The following is a 24,744-nucleotide window of genomic DNA, read 5'->3' on the forward strand; positions in this document are numbered from 1 at the left end:
GTAAAATGAACGAATTTTAAAAACAAGCCCACTTTTGGTTAAATACACACGTCAGTATGTAAAACTGTCACATTTTGAGTAAAGTAAGTTCTCGTGTGATTGTCGAAACACCATTGTATTCCGAAAAGCATTTCTAACAGCTAGTGGTGGTGGTGGAGCCATGGTCACTGATTTTTGCATCACAATTAGAAGTCCTTACAGTTGAGTAACTGCCTCATCCCTCATAGACATTTCCACGTACACACCTACTACTCACTCACAAACTCATGAAAACGAAAGTTACGAATCGTTCATTCTGAGATTCGCGTAGCATTGTGTACCTCTGGTACGATTTGCGATTAAGTGCTCCTCTAATTTACTCCAAACTTTGAAAAATCGGCTGAAAAAAACGACTTAACGTATTAACGTTCACATGTGTTTTGGCGATACACTAGGCTAACAATCTGCCTGCATTCATTTGAACTTATTGCAATATTTGCAAAATTACAGATGACTTTCTAGAACACTACACAAAACCTGTCTTGACACTTTTTTGAAATCGATGCGAGAAATTAAAACAATTTTTTTCTGTGAAAGCAATAAATTAACTTTGTACAGAATTTATTGGGGTCTTCAAAATGCCTTGCGATATGCGGTGCGATCATTACTTATTGAGTTATTCATCATCAAAGACGAAGGCGTAATTTTTTATTCAAACCGAAATATCTCTTTATGGAAAGGTCCTACAGGAACGTTCAAGGAACCGAAGGAAAGCTGGTTGGTATGGTTGATTAGATTTGTTATTGAGTTGGTTAGCGGAAAATTGTTTTAGTCCACAAAATGTTTGAAAAAAAACAGAAGAAAATGATTTTTGTTCCTTCTGGATATTGCTGACTACTACATCAACACACACCAAGATAAAAATATGTACGTAAAATATTCTAATACCTGAGCTATAAAATTATGTACATCCCATCTGTATGCGCACTTTTTCCAAGAATTTACAGCATGCCAAAAATCACTTTAAATTTTTGACTCTGCACTCTGTTCCTCCAATTTTTTTTATCAAGTGTAGTTGAATAGTTGGAAATCCTCTCTCACGTGAAAATTAAAATAAACAAAATACAGGGAAACTTCGATATAACGTACACATTTTCAATGGCCGAATCCGCACCATCTCAGATTGCAGTGAAATGTTGTGGGTGTAAAGACATGTGTCATTTAAGCAACTTTGCATACATGATATCTCAAAAAAAAAAAAAATTAGACTAGTTTTTGGAAAGGGCCAAAGTTTGTTTTTTTCTCAAGTTTTTACAAAAAATTCTAACTTTAAAACTATAATACCTACAAAAAAGGTCGGTCAAAAAAAATTATTCTAATTTTCATGTAAAAAATACATAAATAAAATAAAGTTCTCATAAAAATTACCAAAAATTCCAGAGCCCTTATTCCAATGTATGGAAGGATTGTTGTAGATGTATTAAATATTAATATAATAATATTTTTGAGAAAAACAAATTTTAATTTTCGAAATAATTTTGTTTAATGATTTATTTTGGGCATGAATTTGTTATTTTTTAATGAAAGCTTGAACAATTTCCTATATCTCATTGTCCGACCAAAATTATGTAACTCTTTTAGTTTTAGAGTTGGAATTTTTTAAATTTTGAGTTATTTTTAGCTTTTTCCAAAAAAAATTATTGGAAATTGTGTCCAAGATACGACCGCATTGTTGACATAGAACTACGCTGTTATTTTATATAAGTCGCTCGTTTATTTCTTCGCATATTATTCTATAATGCTGTGAAATTTTTGAAACAACTGCATAGTTGAATAATCTCTGAAATTGTTTTTTCATTGTAGAATCAGTTGACGATAATTGATTGATGATTCATCCTTTCCCTCGCAGAACAATACGCTAGCTGATCTTATGTCGCAATTTATTTCATGTTAATGCATTGAAAATTTACCTCGAACGCTATTCTGGTAGCTTTTTTCGCAATTGACATAGACTCGGCTACAGTTGATTATATACATGTTGCACCAGCACCATTATTCCACATCTCATAACTGCATCAATATATTTTTGGCACCGCATGGAAAGAACAACAATGATAACACTTGCAAGTATCAAATATCATGCTACATGTTATTTAGGATTGCCTCAGTGGAATCGCACCTCTAAACATCGTTCGTATAACGTACACCAAGCGCCAAACAAGCGTTCGCCATAGCATGCATACAAAGCCATACATTGGTGGCGTGAAACTACTAGGAATATAAACACTTCTCATCATTTTGCTCTATTCTCAAAAGAAACGCTTCTGTTAATATTACTGGCCTCGAAAAAAGTTGCATTACTTTCTCATGCTCGAGATAAGAGGTCGTATGAATAAAAATAAAATTCAGCTTTACTTTACTTGAATCACGCATTCGAGCAGTGACATTAAGTATTTACTACGTTTGATATGAATAAAACTGGCAACTGAGTATGAACTTTTCGAAAATGGAAGTTTACTTGATTTCGTATGAATAAAAAAGCATTTATCAAGTATTTACTTTGTTATTATCAAGTATGCTCATGAGCGTACTTTCCTTCTGAAAAATCTTTTGTTTATCTCATGCGATTAATATTTAGTGCTGCTATCTTACATTTAAACAAGTGAAAAATGTATTATGATGCGCCAAATATTCCTATTCCGCTCGTTTGTGACATCGGTCCTTCATTTGAGAAAAATCGGGCTCTTTATTAATTTAACTTTAATTTTAAAAATATATACAAAAAAAATATATACACTTTCAGATGATCATGTTCTCTTTGAGTTTTTTGATTTTCAGGACAGCAATTTCCTTTTTCAGAACCAACAGCTCCATTTCTTTTTGGTGTCACTCTTCTTGGTTTGCCTTCAATACATCCGTATAATATTGTTGCTTTTTCAGGAACTTAAGTTGTTCCTCACACACTGTTTGTTGTGTTCTGCCACGTGTCTGGAATAAGAAAAAAAGAATTAAAAAAATATAAAAGTTCTTTGAAGAACAATTTTAGGAGAGAAATGGGAATAAAAATACCATTTTAATCACTGAGAGCGCATGAAAAGTAAAAGTAGAATTAAACACATACCGATTTTTTATTTGTTTTTAGTGTTTGACACGCTGAACTCGTTCTGTAAGCTGTTGTAATCGTAATCATCAGAAGAATCATGCTCCTCCTTCGGTGAATCCTTCCCCATTGCAATATTTTTGCTTCCTACTGCCAGACCATCTGTAAAAGTTATGATAAATGATAACATTTCATAAGTTTCAATATAATTGAAATAATTGAATAATTTTTAACTTACACGGAACGCTGATGATGCTGGGATTGTCAACACCCCCCAGCAGTCTTTCTTTAACAGCGGTCTTCATGTTATTGATTTTCTTCAATATTTGGTCGCCAGAGAACTCCAATCCACATCGGATGAGCAACTGGTGTCGCATCGCCGCCAACGCTGTTTTTTTCTTCTCCCGCACAGGTGGTGTTTGCGATTTGGAAAGTAAAATTTTTCCTACTTCCTCCAGTACATCCACAAACACAGCATCCATTTGTTCCTGATTAGATTGATTCTTCCTCTTTCTTCCGCTACCGCTGCTGATTGATTTTTCGGCAGATCCTTTGACTGTAAATTTATGATTGGAAACTAGTATTTTTAAGCAACAATAAAAAAACTCAACTTACCATCATCTACCAGAACAATCTCTTCGAGTACCTCGATATTTTCGTGGCCAAAAATCATTGTTATCGATTTTTTTTTTCAATGAAAGGATCACAACACGGGCGAGAAAAGTGACGTTTTGAAACCAAACAAAAACAATCAGTTGACAGATGTTTGACAAAGTAAGAACTATGTCCGAATTCGAACATACGTTAAAATGAAATTAGTAAAGTAAATTTTAATCATACGGATTCAAGTAAATACTAGGAAAGTTTACTTTACTTGGAAACGGGCAGAATAAGTAAATACTTTTTTTATTCATGCGGCCTAAGCTGTCACCCTTAGTGGAGGAAGCTTTGCTACTGGCGCAAATGCAATCCTAGTTGAAGGCGACTGGCACGCGAACCCGAATAACTTATAACATTCCAGTACGACATTCAAGATACCGGGTATTCCCCAAATCATTTTTTGGCGCACAACCTTAACAACGGCTTCGCCATAACGTCAGTTTAATGCATTGATGCAATGTCAAAGGCACCAACGAAGCCCTGCTTGGAAAAAAGACTGAATTATTCCACACAGTTTGTACTCTGCTGTAACACCCATCGATGCGAATTCGCTGATGAGTTTGTCAAGAGCGAAAGCCTTCATCACCAGCGGGGGGAGCTTGATTTTGGTTGCTGCCTGAATAACGGCGTTTACATTTTCGACCGACGCGCCGAAGTCGCTTACTTCGCTGTTGTTCGATGCGATGTCACACTTGCGAAGGTTCGGTGCGAGCGCTTTTCACTGCACCAACATCGCGTGCATCATTAGATGATGCTTGCCTCGAAATTTTATTGCTCCTGGCAATGCGTTCGTTTTTTGCACGACTCGAGTTTGCCTTCCTCTTCTTCTTGCCCATCACACATTACGCGAAGCGTCTAATTTATGACGCGGAAAGAAAAACACACGATACGAATAACGCGAAAAATGGACTGAAAACACCACACAACGATATCCAAGTTGGATTACCACTGGTGGGGTCCAAGAAAAGTGATCTAGATTGCTCAACAGTCCGATGCCGAATAAAAGTTTGCCTCAGCGAGATCCACTGTTTATACTCTAGGCAAGTGTTTCCCTTTATTCTTCTTCTTTTCCTTTGTTCACGGAGACTTTAAATCGTACGATTTCCCCTTCGTTGCTCGTTATTGACAGCTCCGTTCGGAACGTTAACTTTATTTCATAAAAACGTGACCTGTTTTCTGATTTGGCACCCTTAATGAAAGTCGTAGTTCTACGTCAAAAACATGAAACCTATATTCCATTGTCCAACCAAAATTATGAAGCTCTTATAGTTTTAGAGTTGGATTAATCTTTAATTTTTAGTTATTTTTAGCTTCCCCGAAAAACCTAAAGACTTTAAGCCCTACAAAATTTCAGTCATAGAATGAAATATAGGAAATAATTGATTCTTTTATAAAAATATATAAAAAAAAATTATACAAATTACGCTGTGAATTGTTCTTTTAAATTGAAATTCAATTTTTTCAAAAAATTTATTTGTTTTTGAATTCAGAACGTAAATCATATGAATAGTTCATACAACTACCAACAAGACTCGCATACATCGGAAAAAGAGCACTATTGCAGGGAAAAGGTTTTTTAACGAGTCATTTTATCTATTTACCCCCAATCAACAACATGAAAGACCATGAGAAAGGTTGGCTCCACCTCCTATTTGGATTTTGTCATCATTATTTTCTAACTCTACCCAAACAGCATCACAATAAAGTAATATGATTTCCGAGATTATGCTTCGATATAACGTACAATTCGATACAACGTACAATTTTGAAAGCGAAATGTACGTTATATAGAAGTTGCCCTGTAATATTAGATGTTTTTTTATCGTTTGGAATTGCATTCATGACTATTACTGGGCATTTTGACATTATTTTCTCTCATGTTTTGACCGATGTCTCGGCCATCACTTGACCATTGTTAGAAAGTTAAATTAAATTAAATCTCTAAATATACTGCACTAAATTTTCTCATTTTTCATATGGCAGCAACAGAATTGTCCCATGCAGCGTTCTTTTTGAAGCCGAGCCAGTTTAAGTTTAAGTTAAATAACTCTGTCGTTGTTCAAATTCGAACATATGCGTAGAAGATTTTTTTTTTTCGTCAAATATGATCATCTTTTACCTCCTTAGAGATTTTGGATGAACTTATTTTTCATGTGAGAAATGTTTTTTCTGACTTCAAAAGGATGAATCAAAAATTAAATTCATCTTTTATACTCAAAAAACCAATAATATATGCAAATTAAAAAAATATTTTTTTACTCGATTATATACATCATTCAATTTTACAGCCATTCCATACCAAACCGATATAGTGGTTCTCAGATTTTCGTCAAAAGTGGTAATTTTGTTCTTTATTGCAAAACATTAGACCCGAATTTTGAATTTTTTTATTGGGGACTCATTTTAGAGTGGTCCGAATTTTTTTTTAACATTTTCCCAAAAATGACTTTTTCAAAAATTCATAACTTTTAAACTACTGAACCGATTTAGATGATCGATATATCTAATTGAAGCCAATAAGATAGCCTTTGATATTGAACATGCAAAAAAATGGATTTTTTTAATTGTTTTCATTGCTTTGGACTAGAGGGCGCTATATTTTTTATACTTTCTTCTTGAAAGCTGAGGGCTTTTCACATAACACATATCTCGATATCAGAGATGCTATTTTTTTCATTTTTGAGATATAATTTTTCAAAGTTAACCGATGGATCGAAAAAAACAATTTCCACCTTTTTCCCACTATAAAAATTCATAACTTTTGAACTACCGAACCGATTCAGTTTTACTGTTGTATCGAAAAAAAAAATTTGTCAAAAATTGACTTTTCGGCACTTTGTTGTTTTTGTCTGAAAAGTCGATTTTTGACGATTTTTTTTTCGAGATAACAGTAAATCTCGACGTTTCATGCGATTTTAAGATATTTGGCATTGACATTTTTTTTGAAACCCCCGATTCCCTTCATTCCCCCATTGTGTGATTTTTCGATTTTCAGAAAACTTTAATTTTCAGATCTGCGACTATAGTAAATGAAGTTCGTATGAGCCGATATTTTGCAGAGGGTATTCTATCGTGCGAATCAACATTTCACAGGGAGTTCCGTACGAAAAATCTATATGACGATTTTCATTGGCACCCTAAACCATACGTTTTGCGCCGTATTCCGAAAAAAGTCCCAGAGTGTCGATTTTCGACAAAAAAATTCGAGATGACAGTAAATCTCGGCGTTTCATGCAATTTGAAGACATTTGGCATAAAAAAAATGTTTAAGTGATTTTTCGGTTTTCAAAAAACTTGAACTTTGACCGCTGTGCGACACTAGTAAATGTAGTCCGATTGAGCTGATATTGCATAGGGTAGTGGGAATCAACATTTTTAATCAAGTAAAGCAAATTTTATTCTTATTCTTACTCTTATACTCTTACTCTTACTCTTACTCTTACTCTTACTCTTACTCTTACTCTTACTCTTACTCTTACTCTTACTCTTACTCTTACTCTTACTCTTACTCTTACTCTTACTCTTACTCTTACTCTTACTCTTACTCTTACTCTTACTCTTACTCTTACTCTTACTCTTACTCTTACTCTTACTCTTACTCTTACTCTTACTCTTACTCTTACTCTTACTCTTACTCTTACTCTTACTCTTACTCTTACTCTTACTCTTACTCTTACTCTTACTCTTACTCTTACTCTTACTCTTACTCTTACTCTTACTCTTACTCTTACTCTTACTCTTACTCTTACTCTTACTCTTACTCTTACTCTTACTCTTACTCTTACTCTTACTCTTACTCTTACTCTTACTCTTACTCTTACTCTTACTCTTACTCTTACTCTTACTCTTACTCTTACTCTTACTCTTACTCTTACTCTTACTCTTACTCTTACTCTTACTCTTACTCTTACTCTTACTCTTACTCTTACTCTTACTCTTACTCTTACTCTTACTCTTACTCTTACTCTTACTCTTACTCTTACTCTTACTCTTACTCTTACTCTTACTCTTACTCTTACTCTTATTACTCTTACTCTTACTCTTACTCTTACTCTTACTCTTACTCTTATTCTTATTATTATTTTTATTCTTATTCTTATTCTTATTCTTATTCTTATTCTTATTCTTATTCTTATTCTTATTCTTATTCTTATTCTTATTCTTATTCTTATTCTTATTCTTATTCTTATTCTTATTCTTATTCTTATTCTTATTCTTATTCTTATTCTTATTCTTATTCTTATTCTTATTCTTATTCTTATTCTTATTCTTATTCTTATTCTTATTCTTATTCTTATTCTTATTCTTATTCTTATTCTTATTCTTATTCTTATTCTTATTCTTATTCTTATTCTTATTCTTATTCTTATTCTTATTCTTATTCTTATTCTTATTCTTATTCTTATTCTTATTCTTATTCTTATTCTTATTCTTATTCTTATTCTTATTCTTATTCTTATTCTTATTCTTATTCTTATTCTTATTCTTATTCTTATTCTTATTCTTATTCTTATTCTTATTCTTATTCTTATTCTTATTCTTATTCTTATTCTTATTCTTATTCTTATTCTTATTCTTATTCTTATTCTTATTCTTATTCTTATTCTTATTCTTATTCTTATTCTTATTCTTATTCTTATTCTTATTCTTATTCTTATTCTTATTCTTATTCTTATTCTTATTCTTATTCTTATTCTTATTCTTATTCTTATTCTTATTCTTATTCTTATTCTTATTCTTATTCTTATTCTTATTCTTATTCTTATTCTTATTCTTATTCTTATTCTTATTCTTATTCTTATTCTTATTCTTATTCTTATTCTTATTCTTATTCTTATTCTTATTCTTATTCTTATTCTTATTCTTATTCTTATTCTTATTCTTATTCTTATTCTTATTCTTATTCTTATTCTTATTCTTATTCTTATTCTTATTCTTATTCTTATTCTTATTCTTATTCTTATTCTTATTCTTATTCTTATTCTTATTCTTATTCTTATTCTTATTCTTATTCTTATTCTTATTTTCTCTATAGGTAGCATTGTACCCTAATGACAATGATAGGTTAAGTTAAACAATATAAATTCACCTTAACGAACGAGCCCATTTTTCTGAAACTATGACCATTTCTAATGATGAATCCAATGACCTCCAATCCAATTCAATGACCAAATGATGCAATCCAAATTTTATACCAAGTGTGGCATTTTTTCAAGGAAGAATAGCTAATTAGCTTTAATTTGACACATCGATCATATGGATCGGTTTTGTAGTTCAAAAGTAACAAATTTTTGAAGAAAATCATTTTTGGAAAAAAAAAGGGAAAAAAAATTTTTCGGACCATCGGTTAACTTTCAAAAATCATAACTCAAAAACAAAAAAAAACTGATTTTGAGATATGTTATGTATATCTATATATATAAAAATGGATTTCTGTCTGTCTGTCTGTCTGTCTGATTCTTATGGACTCGGAAACTACTGACCCGATCGACATGAAAATTGGTATGTAGGGGTTTTTGGGGTCGGTGAAGGTTCTTATGATATTTCCAGACCCCTAATTTTCTTCAATTTGATGTGTCAATCGTTAAAAGTTATGATTTTTTGAAAAAAAGCGTGGGGAAAAGATAAAAAATGGGTTTTTTGGACCGCCCTAAAATGGAAATGAGCACCCTAACAAAAAAGTAAAAAATACGGGTCTAATGTTTTGCGATAAAGAATAAAATTACCACTTTTGACGAAAATCTGAGAACTACTATATCGGTTTAGCATGGAATGGCTATATATTATATTTCTACCATTGAATATGAAGAAGAAATAAGGAATTTAGAAAATACTTACGATTTCGTGATCTTTTGAGGAAAAATATACATGAAATCATAAATCTGCTTCTAATGAATAGCTGTGGTATTCATCGGTGCAATAATGTTCCGTGAAACGATTTTCTGTCATACAAATGAAACACAAATTTCTTCATTACTCGAGAGTTAAACAAGCAAACGAAACCAAAGTTGGCATGTGGAGGTTTTAGGGTGCAATAATATGGGCATACCGTATATACTTCACGGTGAAAACTAAATGAACGGCACGTCATTGAACTATGTTTTCCGAGTGAGTGGAACGTCAAAGATAATAATGGGTTTTCAGGCAAAGAATGAACACCTCTCAAATAGAATGAAGTGTAACTTAAATGAAAATAACCTCTCCGTATCAAATCAGTGTTCATTGTGAGAGGAAAGCTTTGTTTTTTACATATGGTAAAATAATCTCTTACAAAAATTTTATTTGAAGATAATTTAATATTATAATAATAAGTTTTAGTGGAAAACTAATTTCATATCCAGATGTCGACACCGTACCGTTGTCGTCGCGGATACATTTCATTTTATTTCCATCGTTAAGTGCATTCGGGAATAAGGCCCAATGAATTTTTATGGGATTGCAGCCATCTTACTAACCCACTCCAACATCTAGATCAACCTTAGAGCCCCATCGACCCCCGCACACACGGCGATTGTTTATCGGCCGATAGTTCAATTTGCTCTCAATTCGCTCTCAATTCGCTCTCAATTCTCTCTCAATTTTGGCATCCGACAAGGGATGGAATGGGAGGCACCAAATGCTCTCTGAATCTCTTTTTGATTTTCCTTCATCGTTCTCTCTTGAGCAACCCAACCCGACCAAACACCATTTCCATTTCCATTTCCACTGTTGATGTCTCAGGCGAATAAAATGCTGGATGAATGTGCCGTCTAATGGTATATATTATAACATATATCGTAAGAACGGTTCTGCGTATTATGCATTTGTATTTTTTTTATTTTCGTTACATTTTTCGTAGAGTGACCCCCCTATATAAAAATCAAGTCATAGCCTACGTCAGTATACTAATCATTACTGATTCAAAACGAACTGATGGTTCATCAAACTAAAGAGATTCTCGTTTTATTTTGTTCCATTGCGTTTTGAATTGTATTTCAGCATGTGCATAGTTTTTTTTCATTGGAAGTAAATAAAACAAAGTCCCCATCTATTGAACTCTCCACCCTCGATTCCGATGTAAATCCGTGTTGAAACTTGATTAGTAATTCTATCAGATGCCGGGTTCAAGCGACAACTGCAGACTAACTCAAACTCCATCATCCAATCGTTCCGTTAACCCTCGCACGAATGAACATTTGTCGAACAGTCTCCCACATATGTTTCATTCCCTCCGGGAAGAAAAATCATTTTCTCGCAAAACGAGCAATACGGTGCCAATTTCCGCAACTCAATTTCCAGTTGTTGCTGTTGTTCAGCCAGCAGCCTTCCATGAGCAGTCTAGCAATTAACTTTCCTGCTACTTGTCAGTAAATTATTCGCCCCGTAGCAAAGCATGGTGTCGCAAAAACTTCGCCATGGAAATGATTCTGGGAATGTCGGAAGGTTATAACGGCAAACAAGCGGTTGCGGTTCCACGTAACACTCGCGCAATCTGGAGCAACGTGATATGGAGATGAGTTCATCAATGGCAGTGGTACGATATATGAGCACACGTTGGAGAATTCGCGGGGGGATAATTACTAGATAATTAGGTATCTTGCAACTGACCCTGATGAAATACGCATGACACGCGATAGAAAAAATAAACTGATAGAGAATTTGAAATCGTTTTAATATTCTCTTGTCCACATATAGATAGCAGATTCCTCGATTACTTCGTTATACATTTCATTGTAATAATAACGTTAAAAAACAATTGTGATGAAGTATTCTTCTTCCCCCAAGCACGGTCATTTGATCTTTTTTAACATTGTTTTTTGTTTTCTACTACGCTATCATTTCAGATCGTGTACTGTGGACCAGGGAGCCGGTGGCAGACACAGGCCCGTCACATGCCATTGCCAACGAAAACGACTCGCACCGGCAGCCTAGCCGGGCAGGACATTTTATAACCGGAAGTGGAGAATACGACCGTTGCATACTTCTAGACAGGTCATCAATCATCGCTATCATCCCAATCATCGGTGCCACTGTTATCTGCGATATCATCGTCATAATCTACACTTCATCATCAGCATCATCAGCGCCCAACCGAAGAAGTTTTTAGCCACGCTTCCCAGCTCCGGATTCTCGGAGTCGGAGTGCCGCAGCTGATTCGGATAAGCGGCATTTTAATTCACGCGGGAACTAGTCCTCAACGGCAACGTTCCGAATAGCCTGCTCGTAAACGTTATCAACGTTTTATTATCATTGCTTTCGCCGGCATCGTCGCTAATGGGAGCACCCGGGTTTTGTGCTGTCACCTGTACCAGCTTTCACTCCATGGTAAGTTGGGGAGCAGCAGCAAAAAAAAATAGGAGACCTATTCAAAATTGTTTCATTGCTAGACCATTATCTCGTTTTGGAAGGATGATTCGGCCGAATACCTTTCGCCCACAGAATCGCTGATTTTTCAGCTCGCAATTGTTTTTGTTTTTCTGCGACGGCGATTTAAAGGTACCTTTCAGACAGAGGAGGCAGAACAAAATAAAAACAACCGCGAGCTGCCAAACCAACCATTCTGTGGGCGAAGGTTTTTTGCCGAATCATCATTATGTGTGCCGTAAGGGAATGGCAGTTTGTTTCATTTTTGAACGTCCTGAATAGCCGTGGTGCTCAAATAGCTAAATGGCTTCCTTTCCATAGCATAATTACTGTTTGTGGAAGGAATTTCAATGCCCAGGACGACGCAATTCAGAGAATGAACGTTAGTTGACGTAAAAAAGATTCTTTTTAAAGCATTTGCTCAATCCCTGTCGGAGATAAGCTTTTGTAACCCGACAGATTAATGGTCATATCCAACTGAATGCACTTCCAGGGGTATCCAAAATATGCCTTTACGGTAAATTATTGGAGGTTATGTTATTATCACCACTATCTCTTCACATAAATTTTGATAGGGACCAATGTGTACCCCAAATTATAATGGGATTTGCGACAAAACAAGCAAAAAGCTCGCCATTTGTGTCTGAGCGTAAATCCAGCGAAAATAATTAGCTGATAAAATCATGCATATATGCTAGTAAATGAATAGCATTAGAAATTCTAATGGACTAGTGCAGTATAGTGCATCAATAATTGTAACGCACATAATGTGTGTAGCACAATAATGCTCGTGCTGGCGCATACAGGAGATAGGCTATCCCACTTTTTTGTCAATGTTCAAATAGTAATAATTCTTTGGAAAATAAATTTATTTAGTTGCAACTGGTTGCATTTGACTGGGAAATTATGTCGTTCTGTAAGACTGTTTCTGACATTGGGTTGCTAGCGATCCTGATTTTCGAGGGATATGTGTAAAACTGCTTGATTTTTTAATTTCTATACTATCGCCTTTTTTTCCTAGTACAGGTCGGACTCGATTATCCGGAATTTTAGACTCGATTATCCGGAGTATTTCATTTTTGATTTTTGGAAATTTTGAATAATTTGTATAATAAATCCATATTGAATAGCTAATACGGATATCAAATGAAAGGGCTTGACTAGTAGAATGCAGTTATTTATTAAACATGCAAATCCAAGATGGCGGCCACTAGAAAATGGTGGATTACATATTTTCTCAGAACCCCATCAATATGGATATCAAAAGAAAGTTCTCGACTAGTAGAACATAGCAGTTCCCAAACAACTAATTATTTTTTAAATGGCTTCATTCAGCTTGACCTGTTTCTATGTATGTTTGAATGTTTGTAGGGTTGTCTCACATTAATAGAAAATTGACCCAGTTCCTGTTGGATGATTGAATTTGGAACATACATTTGATTCTACTGTCATTTTAAATCTGCGTATTCCATGATCTTGAAAAATTCAATTTGGTCGCCGCTAAAAAATGGCTGAATGGCTTGATTTGGAAAATACACTACACACTATGAACAACATAAATTCGAAAAGGTCGCTGCCACAAAATGGTCGACTATGTATTTCTTGCAATCCTCTCAATATTGGTATCAATGAAATGAAATGATTTGACTAATAGAATACACTATATCATCAAAATATTCCGAAGAAAGCTAAAATTTAAATTTTTAAATTGTTTTAATGGAGAGAAGTATACTAATGATCAGTGCCACAAATTATCAAAATCTGTTCACGAATGAAGACATTAGCTTTTTCCCAGTGTCGGATGAATTTTCTTCTGTTGAAACTCAACGCCATATCTGTCATAATGAGTATAACACAAGAGTCGAGACGCGTGAACTTTGTCTGGTATATTGAACGAATAGAGCATGAACGAATTTCGGAAAGCCTGCATTCAGGCACTTCCACTACTGTCAATAATTTCAGGTGATTGTCACGAACGTTAAGTTGATCCTCATCGCTTGCAGTGAATTTTTATTGAAAACGTGTTTGATTTCCATATTTAGAAACAAAGGAATCCGGAGAAGGCAACATTAGCTTTCGTTGAGCGTTGAGAGTTGTGCGGTGTTGAGCGGTTCAGCGACATCTTGCGTTGAACGGCGTTGAGCGTTCCGTTTCCGTTTCCGTTTCTTTTTCTTTTTTATACTGTATTATAATGACTTTCAACACCTTTTTGGCTGGCTTGTCACTTCCATTTTTGGAAGAATGTCGGGAGTGAGAATTCAACTCGCGATCTTTACCGTGAAGGGTACGGTCCGTTCCCGTTTCCGTTTCCGCTTTATATGATATTTTACTATCGCCATTTCGCTCTAACACGATCTTAGTTTCTAACACTTTCTTTATCTAACTCCATTTCACTAACTCCATTTCACTAACTCCATTTTCGGTCTCCTAGGGCGGTTTTCAATGCACCGGAAGCCACCGGAATACGATATTCGACTTCCGTTGTTTAAGCCCTTCCATCCAATACCCATATCGTAGGGGTTTTATATGATTGCTAGTCATTTATAGCCAGTATCATTAAACCGGAAATTAAAACAAGATTATGTTCGTTTTTCGCTCGTCTGTTATTGTCACCCATTGCCCATATAATTGTGGTGTACGCCATTTCTGGCCAATCGGGGGTAGATTCATAAAATATAGCTAGAGTTATACCATACATTTCATTGCCAATGTCGCCAAAAACAAGAATTTTGTATAATAAATGGCTATCCTTTACCATTAATCGATTTTACTCTCAATTAGTTGACGTTGAATTTTATGCTTTGATTTTCACTAACACGCAATGATATTCAATTTCTACGTTACGAATATCATGGCGAAAATGAATATGCAAATGAAAAATGAACTTTATGGCAAGCTGATGTTGATGTTCATTGCACTGGTGTTCATTGATAGTGTTGTTCCATATTTATCGACTCTCGCTTGAGCAGTAGGTTGTCAATACAAGGCAGGCTGAAATTCGCCGTATTTGAATGCCGTGAACGTGAATATTTTCGGCACTGCTAATGATACACATAGTCAACTAAAAACTAGAAAGTAAAATAAGTAAAAAAAACTTTTTAAGTTAAACGGAATAATGTAAAAAAATTTTTAGGTAAGTTGCAGTTAGTAGTTATCACATCCCTTCCTTCATTAATCTAGGACAATGATGAGACTGAAATAAAATTGTGGGGTGTATGATGAAACAACTGACTGTGGATAATGGAAATCCAACGTTTATTTATTACCTAATTTTTTTCGAAATATTTTCATGATGTACTGTATTCTATTAGTTAAATCATTTCATTTGATACCGATATTGAGTGACCTTTTTGAGTTTATGTTGTTTATTATATTTCGTGTTCTCCAAGTCAAATCATTCAGCCATCACAACCGAATTGAATTCTTCAAGATCATGGAATACGCAGTTTTATAATGACAGTAGAATTAAATGTATATTCCAAATTTCAGATCAATCAGTCAACAGGAACGGGGTCAATTTTCTATTAACGTTGGACAACCCCACATACATAGAAAACGGGTCAAGCTGAATGAAACCATTTAAAAAGTAATTAGTTGGGACTGCGGTCATCTTGGAATTGGATTTTTCGTTATCTGCTATGTTCTACTAGTCGAGAACCTTCTTTTGATACCCATATTGATGAAGTTTTGAAAAAAATATATATGGCGCCATTTTGTGGTGGCGGTTATTTTGGATTTGCCTTTTTCATAAAGAACTGTGTTCCACTAGTCAATCCCTTTCATTCGATATACAGGGTTTTCCATTTCGAGCTTCCGAATGTATACAGCCCTGCGCTGACAACCGTTTGACATAGCTGTCAACCAAAGCGTCATATCGTTAGTTGAATGTCTGCCATTTTACAATATGGATCGTTTCAGCATCGCACAACGTGTTAATTTTGTTAAATTATACTATAAAAATGATGAAAAACTGGCAAATGTTTTTCGAGAATTACGGACGGATTTTGGTCGTCATGGACGACCATCAGAGCACACAATCGCTAATGTAGTGCGTAAATTCGAACAAACTGGATCCGTAGCGGATATTGTGAAACCTGTGCATCATCGTAATGTGCGTACGGCCGAAAATATTGCTGCTGTTGCTGCCAGTGTGGAGGATAACCCGAATGTTTCGATTCCACGGCGTGCTCAGAAATTGGGCTTGTCAAACACATCATTGTGGCGAATTTTGCATTTGGACTTGCACCTACATCCATATAAAGTCCAACTGGTACAAAAATTAGAGCGTGGTGACCATGGAATGCGTCGGGCATACGTCGATTGGGTGAACGAACAACAGCAGCAAAATGCAGAATTTTCGCATCAAATTTTCTTCAGCGACATTTTGAGCTCGGTGGCTATGTGAACACCCAAAATTTCCGTATATGGGGCTCAGAAAATCCACACGTGATTGTTGAGAGGCCATTGCATCCGCCAAAAGTCACTGTTTGGTGCGCATTATGGTCTGGTGGAGTCATCGGGCCGTATTTCTTTGAAAATGAGGACGGCGAGACGGTAACTGTGAATGGTGAGCGCTATGGTCGCATGTTAACCGATTTTTTTTGCCACAAATTGAAGATATGGATACGGATGACATGTGGTTTCAGCAGGACGGCGCCACGTGCCACACAACACGACCGAACATGGCCATATTGCGAACGAAATTTGAGGAACGCATAATTTCGCGTTTTGGTGATGCCAATTGGCCGTCCAGATCATGCGATTTGAACCCGCTAGACGCTAGACCAAACTTTAATTTGAAATAAAAGTTTCATCGAAATTCGAATTCTAAGTGTGTTTTATTTCAATTTACTTTCGGAATTTAAAGTTGGAAAACCCTGTACATATTGTTGGGGTTCTGAGGAAATATATAATTCGCCATTTTGTAGCGGCCGCCATCTTGTATTTGCATTTTTCATAAATAACTGCATTCTACTAGTCAAGCCCTTTCATTTGCTACCCATATTGATGGGGTTCTGAGAAAATATGTAATCCGCCATTTTATAGTGACCGCCATCTTGGATTTGCTCCGGATAATCGAGTCCGACCTGTATTAGATTTTATGTACCTTATTTATTTATTTATTTATTTGTCGATTTACAATCGCACAGACTGATACTTAATTTATGTCTTTAATCCTAGCCTTAAAACTATTCTTGGACATTCCAAAATCGTGGACATGGCAAACTGCTCTCAGACATGAGTTAAATGGACCATTTTGTCTGTAACTGGTTCTGTGAAAAGGCAGATTGATGACGGGAGAACTTCGAAGAGTTCGTGTTGGTACATTAAAATTTATTTGTTGCAGCAGCTCCGAACAATCAATATTACTCTCTATGATATCGAATACAAACGTTTGTTGGAGTTTAAGTCGACGAGCTGATGAGGTTTACAAACCGATGAGCATGCATCGCGAAGCGTAGTCAGGCAAGTTTACAGGATCGCTCCATGGAAGTTGTCGTAAGGCATACTGAATGCTTCTGAACTGGCTCTAGCTTGGCAACTTGTACTACCTGGTATGGCTGCGAACCAGCGTGCAAAACAGTGTTTTGGGGGTGTAAACTAGGGTACCAATGAAAATGGTCATCTCAAGATTCAAAAAGTTACCCCATAAAAAAATGTTCACCACCTCAAAAAACACCCTATGCAAAATATCAGCTCAATCGGACTTAAGGGAGAGAGCGCAAAGCGGTCAAAGTTTGAGTTTTTTGAAAATCGAAAAATCACCCAATTCGGAATTCGCGGTTTTCGAAATTTTTGTTTATGCCAAATGTCTTAAAATGGCATGAAAAGTCGAGATCTAGTGCCACCTCGATTTTTTTTTCAATAATCGGCACTCTGGGACTTAGTTTTTTTTCGGCATGCGAAACGAAAAATATGGTTTAGGGTGCCAATAGAAAAAGTTATCTCGATTTTTCATTCGGAACATTCTACGAAATGTTGGTTTGCACAATAATATACCCTATGCAAAATATTAGCTCATTCGAACTTCATTTACTGGTGTCACAAACGTTAAAATTTGAGTTCTTTTGGAAAACAAAAAATCACCGAAAATCGAGTTTTTGAAAAAAAAATTGGATACCAAATATCTTAAAATTGCATTACTCGTCGAGATTTACAGTTATTTCTAAAAAAAAATTATTTGTCAAAAAAATGTTTTTTTGGCACTTGGTCATTTTTCCGTCTGAAAAATTGATTTTTGAAAAAAAAAATTTGGGATAACTGCAAATCTCGACGATTTTAAGACATTTGGCATCCAAAATTATTTTTTTTTCAAAACCTCGATTTTCGATGATTTATCGTTTTTTAAAAAAACTCAAATTTTAACGTCTAACACGAAATGGGGGCTCTTTTGGTATTAACAAGTTCTTCCGCATAGTAACTCCATGTTGATAATTCCTCTATATTTTCCTTCCTTGATCGTATTGTTTTCACATATTCACGTTGGAGAGCCTTAACCCTTCTCTTCGTTGGCCGAGGCATTTTGATTGAATGTAATACTTTTCCGTTTACTGTTTTTGAAAGCATAGGCAGCCGTGGCAGTGTTCCGAGCTCTGCAATACAATTTTCTCATCCAATGTTAATGTTGCTAAAACGTACATTATATACCCATTAAACGTAAAAATAATAATTGATATCAATCAACACAATTTTATTCTATTGATTTTCATGACATGAAACGCTATGACTCAGGAATAACATTTTATTGAGTGGTTTTTATAGCTGTTTCGATGATGTTGTCTGGCATCAGTGTCGAAAAAATAACGATGCTTTCACCAATATAAACAAAACCATTGCCGAAGATTGAAAAATGAAAATTTAACTTTCAGAGCACTTGCTCGAGTTTTCCGACGTTTTTCACTATACAGTGCGACAGCAGAAGAAAATTTAAAATCTTGTGAGTAATCGATTATAGTTTGGTTGATATTACTTGATGGGAAGTGTGCGAAAACGATCATTTTCTTCACACTGTTTCGCAAAACTATGGATTTTCGGGCGAGTGGTTAGGGAGGGAGATGATAGAAATGAGCGCCATTGTGGCAGCCATTTGTGGCTAGCTTCCACCTTCACCTTAAACAAACTTTTCGTGTGTTGTGCAGTAAAGTTCTGTTCGCCTACAGAAGAGGAACAATTTGATGCAGCGGAACTGTAAGTTTGATAACAATAAATGAATTTATTTGCATTTTAATTTTTGCATGTTGTGTGGGGTGACATGGACACGTTTTTGTGGGGTGAATTGATCCTACAGATTTGAGGGGTTTTCTGGTCTAATTGATTCCAGATGCCACTGAATTACAAAAAGAGGATGGGCAGACAACGTTAAAAGAAGAAGGAGCCTGAAAAAGCAACGCAGTCCATCAAGAACAGATTTTCATTGACCAACCATCGAAAGTGTTTGAAAATGCTCGAACAACAGTGAAAAAGTCCATACAGAATTCGAGATGGTCTCAATCCAATTTTTCTGGTCTGGAGTCTGGCCAAGACACCTGGTATCGATCCCAGAACACTGTCACTGATTGTAACATTATTCCAAAATACTTTACATTAACATAAGTATGTTTTTTTCGATGAAACACACACTGGACCAAATCACCCCACAAATGGTCTAAATCACCCCGCATCAAATTTTAATGTCCAAAAATCATCTCTTTTATTTTATGATCTATTTGGTAGATTAAAGCTTGATATAATGATTGAACATTATTGATTGAGAGAAAACAAGTGTAGCTTACTATACGATGTGACATTATTTATTTAGACCGTATTGGTTTGGAAATATTAGGCGATTTGCTTAAGTGGTCCAAATTCCCCCCTTTTCCCCTACTCTATTTACGGCGAAAGAGATAAACCACGAATTGGCGTAGAAAGAGGCAATATAACAATTTAAATTTGAAGACTCTATTAGGAAGGTAAGGGGTGGTGTAGCGATGGATCCAACATGCAGAAGCCGCGCACTAGTTATGTTGGTACAGACATGTTGCTCGAGCACCATAAAATAAGCTTATCCTCGGAAACGAATTGCTACGAGTACACCAACCCATGGATGGAAAAAAAGCACACTCAAACTCGTAACAGCATTGGCTTGAGATAGCCCAAGCCCGAAAGAATTTGTCGTTGAACATGCAAGAGCAATGGTAAGAATGAGGAATGTCCTTCGAGTGCCTTTTACATGCTGAGCTTTTTTTTAGAATAAGCTAGAGAAATAAGTAAGGTTGGAATCATTATGGAAAATTCACGTGCGTTCTTCCTGTAATATGATTATACTCGTCCATAGATTGTGGGGACGAGAAGCAAAGCTGCCCAGAGAGAATACTTATGGTAATTAAAATACTTTGAAAGGACACGAAGCGAACCAGGGACGCAGCATTAGGACTGAGCTAATTAAAGAAGATCTAAATGTAAATTTTATATTTCTCGTGGTATTTATCGAGTTCAAGAAGCTGTACACGTTGTAGAAGTACATACATTCAGTGTTCAAAAAAGGAACGCATATTCTAATAGAAGGTGAATATCTTTAGCAGCACACAAAAAAATGTGCTGCTCCTTTCTACCAGAATAATTGTACCATATCGCCCCATAACATTGCCCACGAACCTCACGGGTATCTGACTTTAATAATCATTTCCATCGGTCGCCATCCTTGGCAACCCCTTCATTAACGTCAAATAATTAAATGGGTTGGAGTTATATTTCCGTCGTTCCCACAACCATTATACATTTTCCGTTCATCGATGATACGCATCCCTTCCCTATAATTTAACAAGTTGATTGGTAATTAACAAATTACCTCTTTCGATGCGAAAAGACGTGGAAATTCTACCTCAAAGCTAGCATGTTTCCGACGGAGTGTTGATTGTTAAAAAGTGGAACTTTTCTTTTAACTGAGGTTCGACTTTCAGTGAATTCCACGCACTTCTGGAAGAGGGCCCTGGTGGGTGCTGTTTTTCCTGGAAGCATGTGTGTATTTACCATATTCGCGTTGGAAGTCAACATTCAATGATATGCTCACCGAATGAAGTAGAAATAAATTATTGGACCTTTGCCCACGTTAAGGAAAATGTGGGTTGATGTTTAATTAGCGTTAGCGATACGATTTTCTGGAATCAAAATGTCCTACCCGAAAAGTTTATTCCAAATGAAGCCGCAGTGGCCATGCTATTTAATACATTTGTATCCTTCCATAGTTTCAATCTCGAACGTGCCTGCAGGACCAATAATCGAATAGATGCCAGCGGCGAGACCTCGCAGTCTAAATGTGTCCTTTGGGAGTTTCGTTATTAACGCAGGATGTTTCATTGTCAGATGCAGGAGATATAAATTTTCACTAAACCAATCCTAGGTTTGACCTCTCCCCCAAACACGCCCACACACTTTAGCACCAATATTGTTGATTTATTGTCCTGCACGGCCGAAATGGTATAACTATCTGGAAAAGAGTTTGCTTCTTATGATTGCTGAATCCTGACAAACATTGTCTCGCCCCTAGATGAGGTTACACTCCCCGGCGGAACGAAGTACGTAACAGGATCAATAAATCACGTACGCAATCTTATCACCCCTCGATAGAACGAGAAAACGTTCGGTTTGGCCGCCAATACGAAGGATGGATTACCCGGGATTTACGTTTCAACATACGAGTTTGCTAAATGTTATTTAGCAGTCCATCGAATAATTTAGGTCAGTGTCGAATAGAGCGGCGCTTGGGAAACGATAACATCGTTACGGATTTGGCCATGGGGAGAAGTTGACCTATGCGAGACAGTAGAATGTAAATCAAGACAGCTTTATGGTGAGGCCTTTCCACGCTATCCTTTTGGTGTATGGGCTTTGTATTTTTTGGGCTGCTGTTGTGATCCCACGTTTGATTTCAACGAAAAACATCTTTTTCAAGATGATGAAATCGTTATGGGGGTCAACCTTTTAAACCTCCAAATCATCAGCTACAGTCTGTCAAATATATATATATATATACTAGCTGACCCGGCAACTTCGTCCCGCCCAAAATTTGTTTTCTGTTATCAATACCTTCAAACATTCACGTTTTCTCACTAAGCGCAAGTTCATGAGTCCAAACGCAGAACTGTTCATTGATTGATCTTCTAATCGATCCCGTTGAATTTACCTTTTACTATAAAATTCCTAGTACTTCTACCGATACACATGATTATAATATCAGATTATTTTCATACACAATTCGCGTTCAAGATTTTTCAACCACTTGCAAATAACATGTTTCTTCGTTACATGGAATAAATGTTTGAGGGGAAGGGAGAGGGAAAGAGTGCCTATTCGCCATAAAAACGTTTCGTGGTCCCTAAAATCTTCACATGCTAAATGTGGCTCCATTTGCCTAATTAGTCTTCGAGTTATGCAGAAATTTGTTTTTCACTTGTATGGCAGCCTCCCCTAAGAGAGGGGAAGGAGTGTCTGATCACCGTAAAAACATTTATTGTACCCTAAAACCTTCACATGCTAAATTCGGTTTCGTTTGCTTGATTAATCTCGAGTAATGCAGAAATTTGTGTTTCATTTGTATGACAGATTGAGGGGAGGGGTCTGGAAATATCATAAGAACCTTCCCTGACCCCAAAAACCCCTACATACCAATTTTCATGTCGATCGGTTCAGTAGTTTCCGAGTCCATAAGAATCAGACAGACAGACAGACGGACAGATATATATATATATATATATATATATATATATATATATATATATATATATATATATATATATATATATAGATATATATTTTTTAAGTTGGTACTGCTGTCAGTGGTCTCAATGTCAATTTGAACGCGTTCTCTCATTTGGTTTGTTTACAGCGTCATTCAAACAAGTTTTCTTTTTTTTGCTCAGCGGTTTTCGATATAGACAATTCTATTGATCAAAGATATTCCGCGAACTTTTGTGTTACAAATAAAATTTCTTATGTCGAAACGTTGAAAATGTTTCAAAATACAACTATGTCGAAAACAAGAGTGTACGAATGGAACGTAGAAGTATAAAAATATAAAAATATAAAAATATAAAACACGAATTCGCTGGGTGAGCTGAAGGCAATTACTGAATACAGTTATGAAAAGTGTTTCGATCAGGGCTGCCAACTATAATTTTCAAAAACAGGAAGAATGGAAACAAAAATCAGGATGATAGCTCACATTGGGCTGTCTGGATTTTTTTTGGGAAAACAAAAAAAAGCAGACATATATTTATTCAATTTTATATGCACAGTTTTGTTCCACAAACCGTCGCCATCTTTGACGGAGTTCAAACATTCTATTCTTCCAACTTTGACGCCAAAAACTGCTTAAGATATTTTTATAGGGTAAATGATCTTGGTTTGTCCAATTTCGGGTGTTTTCACGCAACTAGTAAATACAAATCGATTTTTCTTCACGAAAATCACATATAATTAAGACGAGTTGCGGTTTGTCGAAAAGCCCTAAGTCTTAGTTTCTAATTCTACCGCAAGGCGTTGAAACTATTCAAATATTTATGTCTTTTAACGATTTTCCTCAAAGAGAAATTATGATCATGGTTTGTCCAGTTCTGATCACGGTTTGTCCAGCTCTGATCATGGTTTGTCCATGGTTTGAAATCATGTGGACAAAACAACATTAGTGAATCGGACAACTCATGATCAGAATTCAGGTCATCGAAATGTGTTAATTACATGGTTTAGCTATGTAAATCTGATACAAATGGTGTACAAGCATGATGTTTACAACATTTGTAAGTGTTATAATCCAAAAAAGGTCTGAATACGTGCCTAATAATCCTCTGGTGATTGATTGAAAGTTAGCTCAAGTGAGGGACGCATTGACGCATTGTGGATTTTGTAATCCTTTGAAACATGTGAATCCGTAAAAATATACTATAAAACTACTGTAAACCATGAAGAGGACAATGTTATTTATATGTTTTAAAATATTCGAATACCTAATTTGACACAGGTGCGTTGAACTAAAGCATCAGTGGACAAACCATGATCATATTTTCGACTGGACAAACCAAAATCATTTACCTTACTGTTTTGTACATATTCTTATACGGCTTTCAAATCATATAGACTTATATATTTCACATATATAATCTGCTCAGTAAAAATCTAATCCTGGGGTGAGAGAAAAAAGATCTCGCAACATTATTCTGTGCTAATGTGCTAATCTGCAGTGGCGTCGAGTGAAGCTTTGGCACCCAGGGCGGAAAAGTTGATTTGCACCCCCCCTTCCGCCAGAAAAGCAGAAACATTTGCACCCAGGGAAGAGTCTGCGTCGCATCAGAATTATGCTCCTCTAAGAACGGAACCAGAATCTTCTCCAGGAACTCCTCCTGGTACACCTTCTGGTTGATGGCAAGTCCGCTCGGCTTCTTAAACCAGAGCTTTAAAATCTCTTTGTCAGCAATTCCAATATACAGCTTAATTTTCTTCTCAAACTTATGCTTATATTTATACTTCACCCCGGGGAGTGTGGACGCGTTGTCGCTGGTATAGTACCGGTCATTGCCGGGAATGTGGAACTTTGACAGCGGAAAATAACTCTCGTCGTCCAGCACGAACGATGCCCCGCGATTATTCTGCGTCATACACCGGCACTGAGCTTTCACGGTCGCTATCTG

The 24,744-nt window shown here is 35.9% G+C and overlaps 1 protein-coding gene across 1 annotated transcript in view; it reads left to right on the forward strand.

The window, feature by feature from the left end:
* Nucleotides 1–24,744, forward strand: part of LOC129762723 (allatostatin-A receptor-like) — a 229,704-nt gene that overhangs the window by 191,902 nt on the left and 13,058 nt on the right. The window contains exon 4 of the mRNA XM_055761237.1: nt 11,563–12,043. Within this exon, the coding sequence (XP_055617212.1) occupies nt 11,563–11,670 (108 nt within the window). The 3' untranslated portion in view covers nt 11,671–12,043. The remainder of the gene's footprint in view (nt 1–11,562; nt 12,044–24,744) is intronic.

Source organism: Toxorhynchites rutilus, chromosome 1, assembly GCF_029784135.1.
Source record: "Toxorhynchites rutilus septentrionalis strain SRP chromosome 1, ASM2978413v1, whole genome shotgun sequence".
Lineage (NCBI taxonomy): Eukaryota > Metazoa > Arthropoda > Insecta > Diptera > Culicidae > Toxorhynchites > Toxorhynchites rutilus.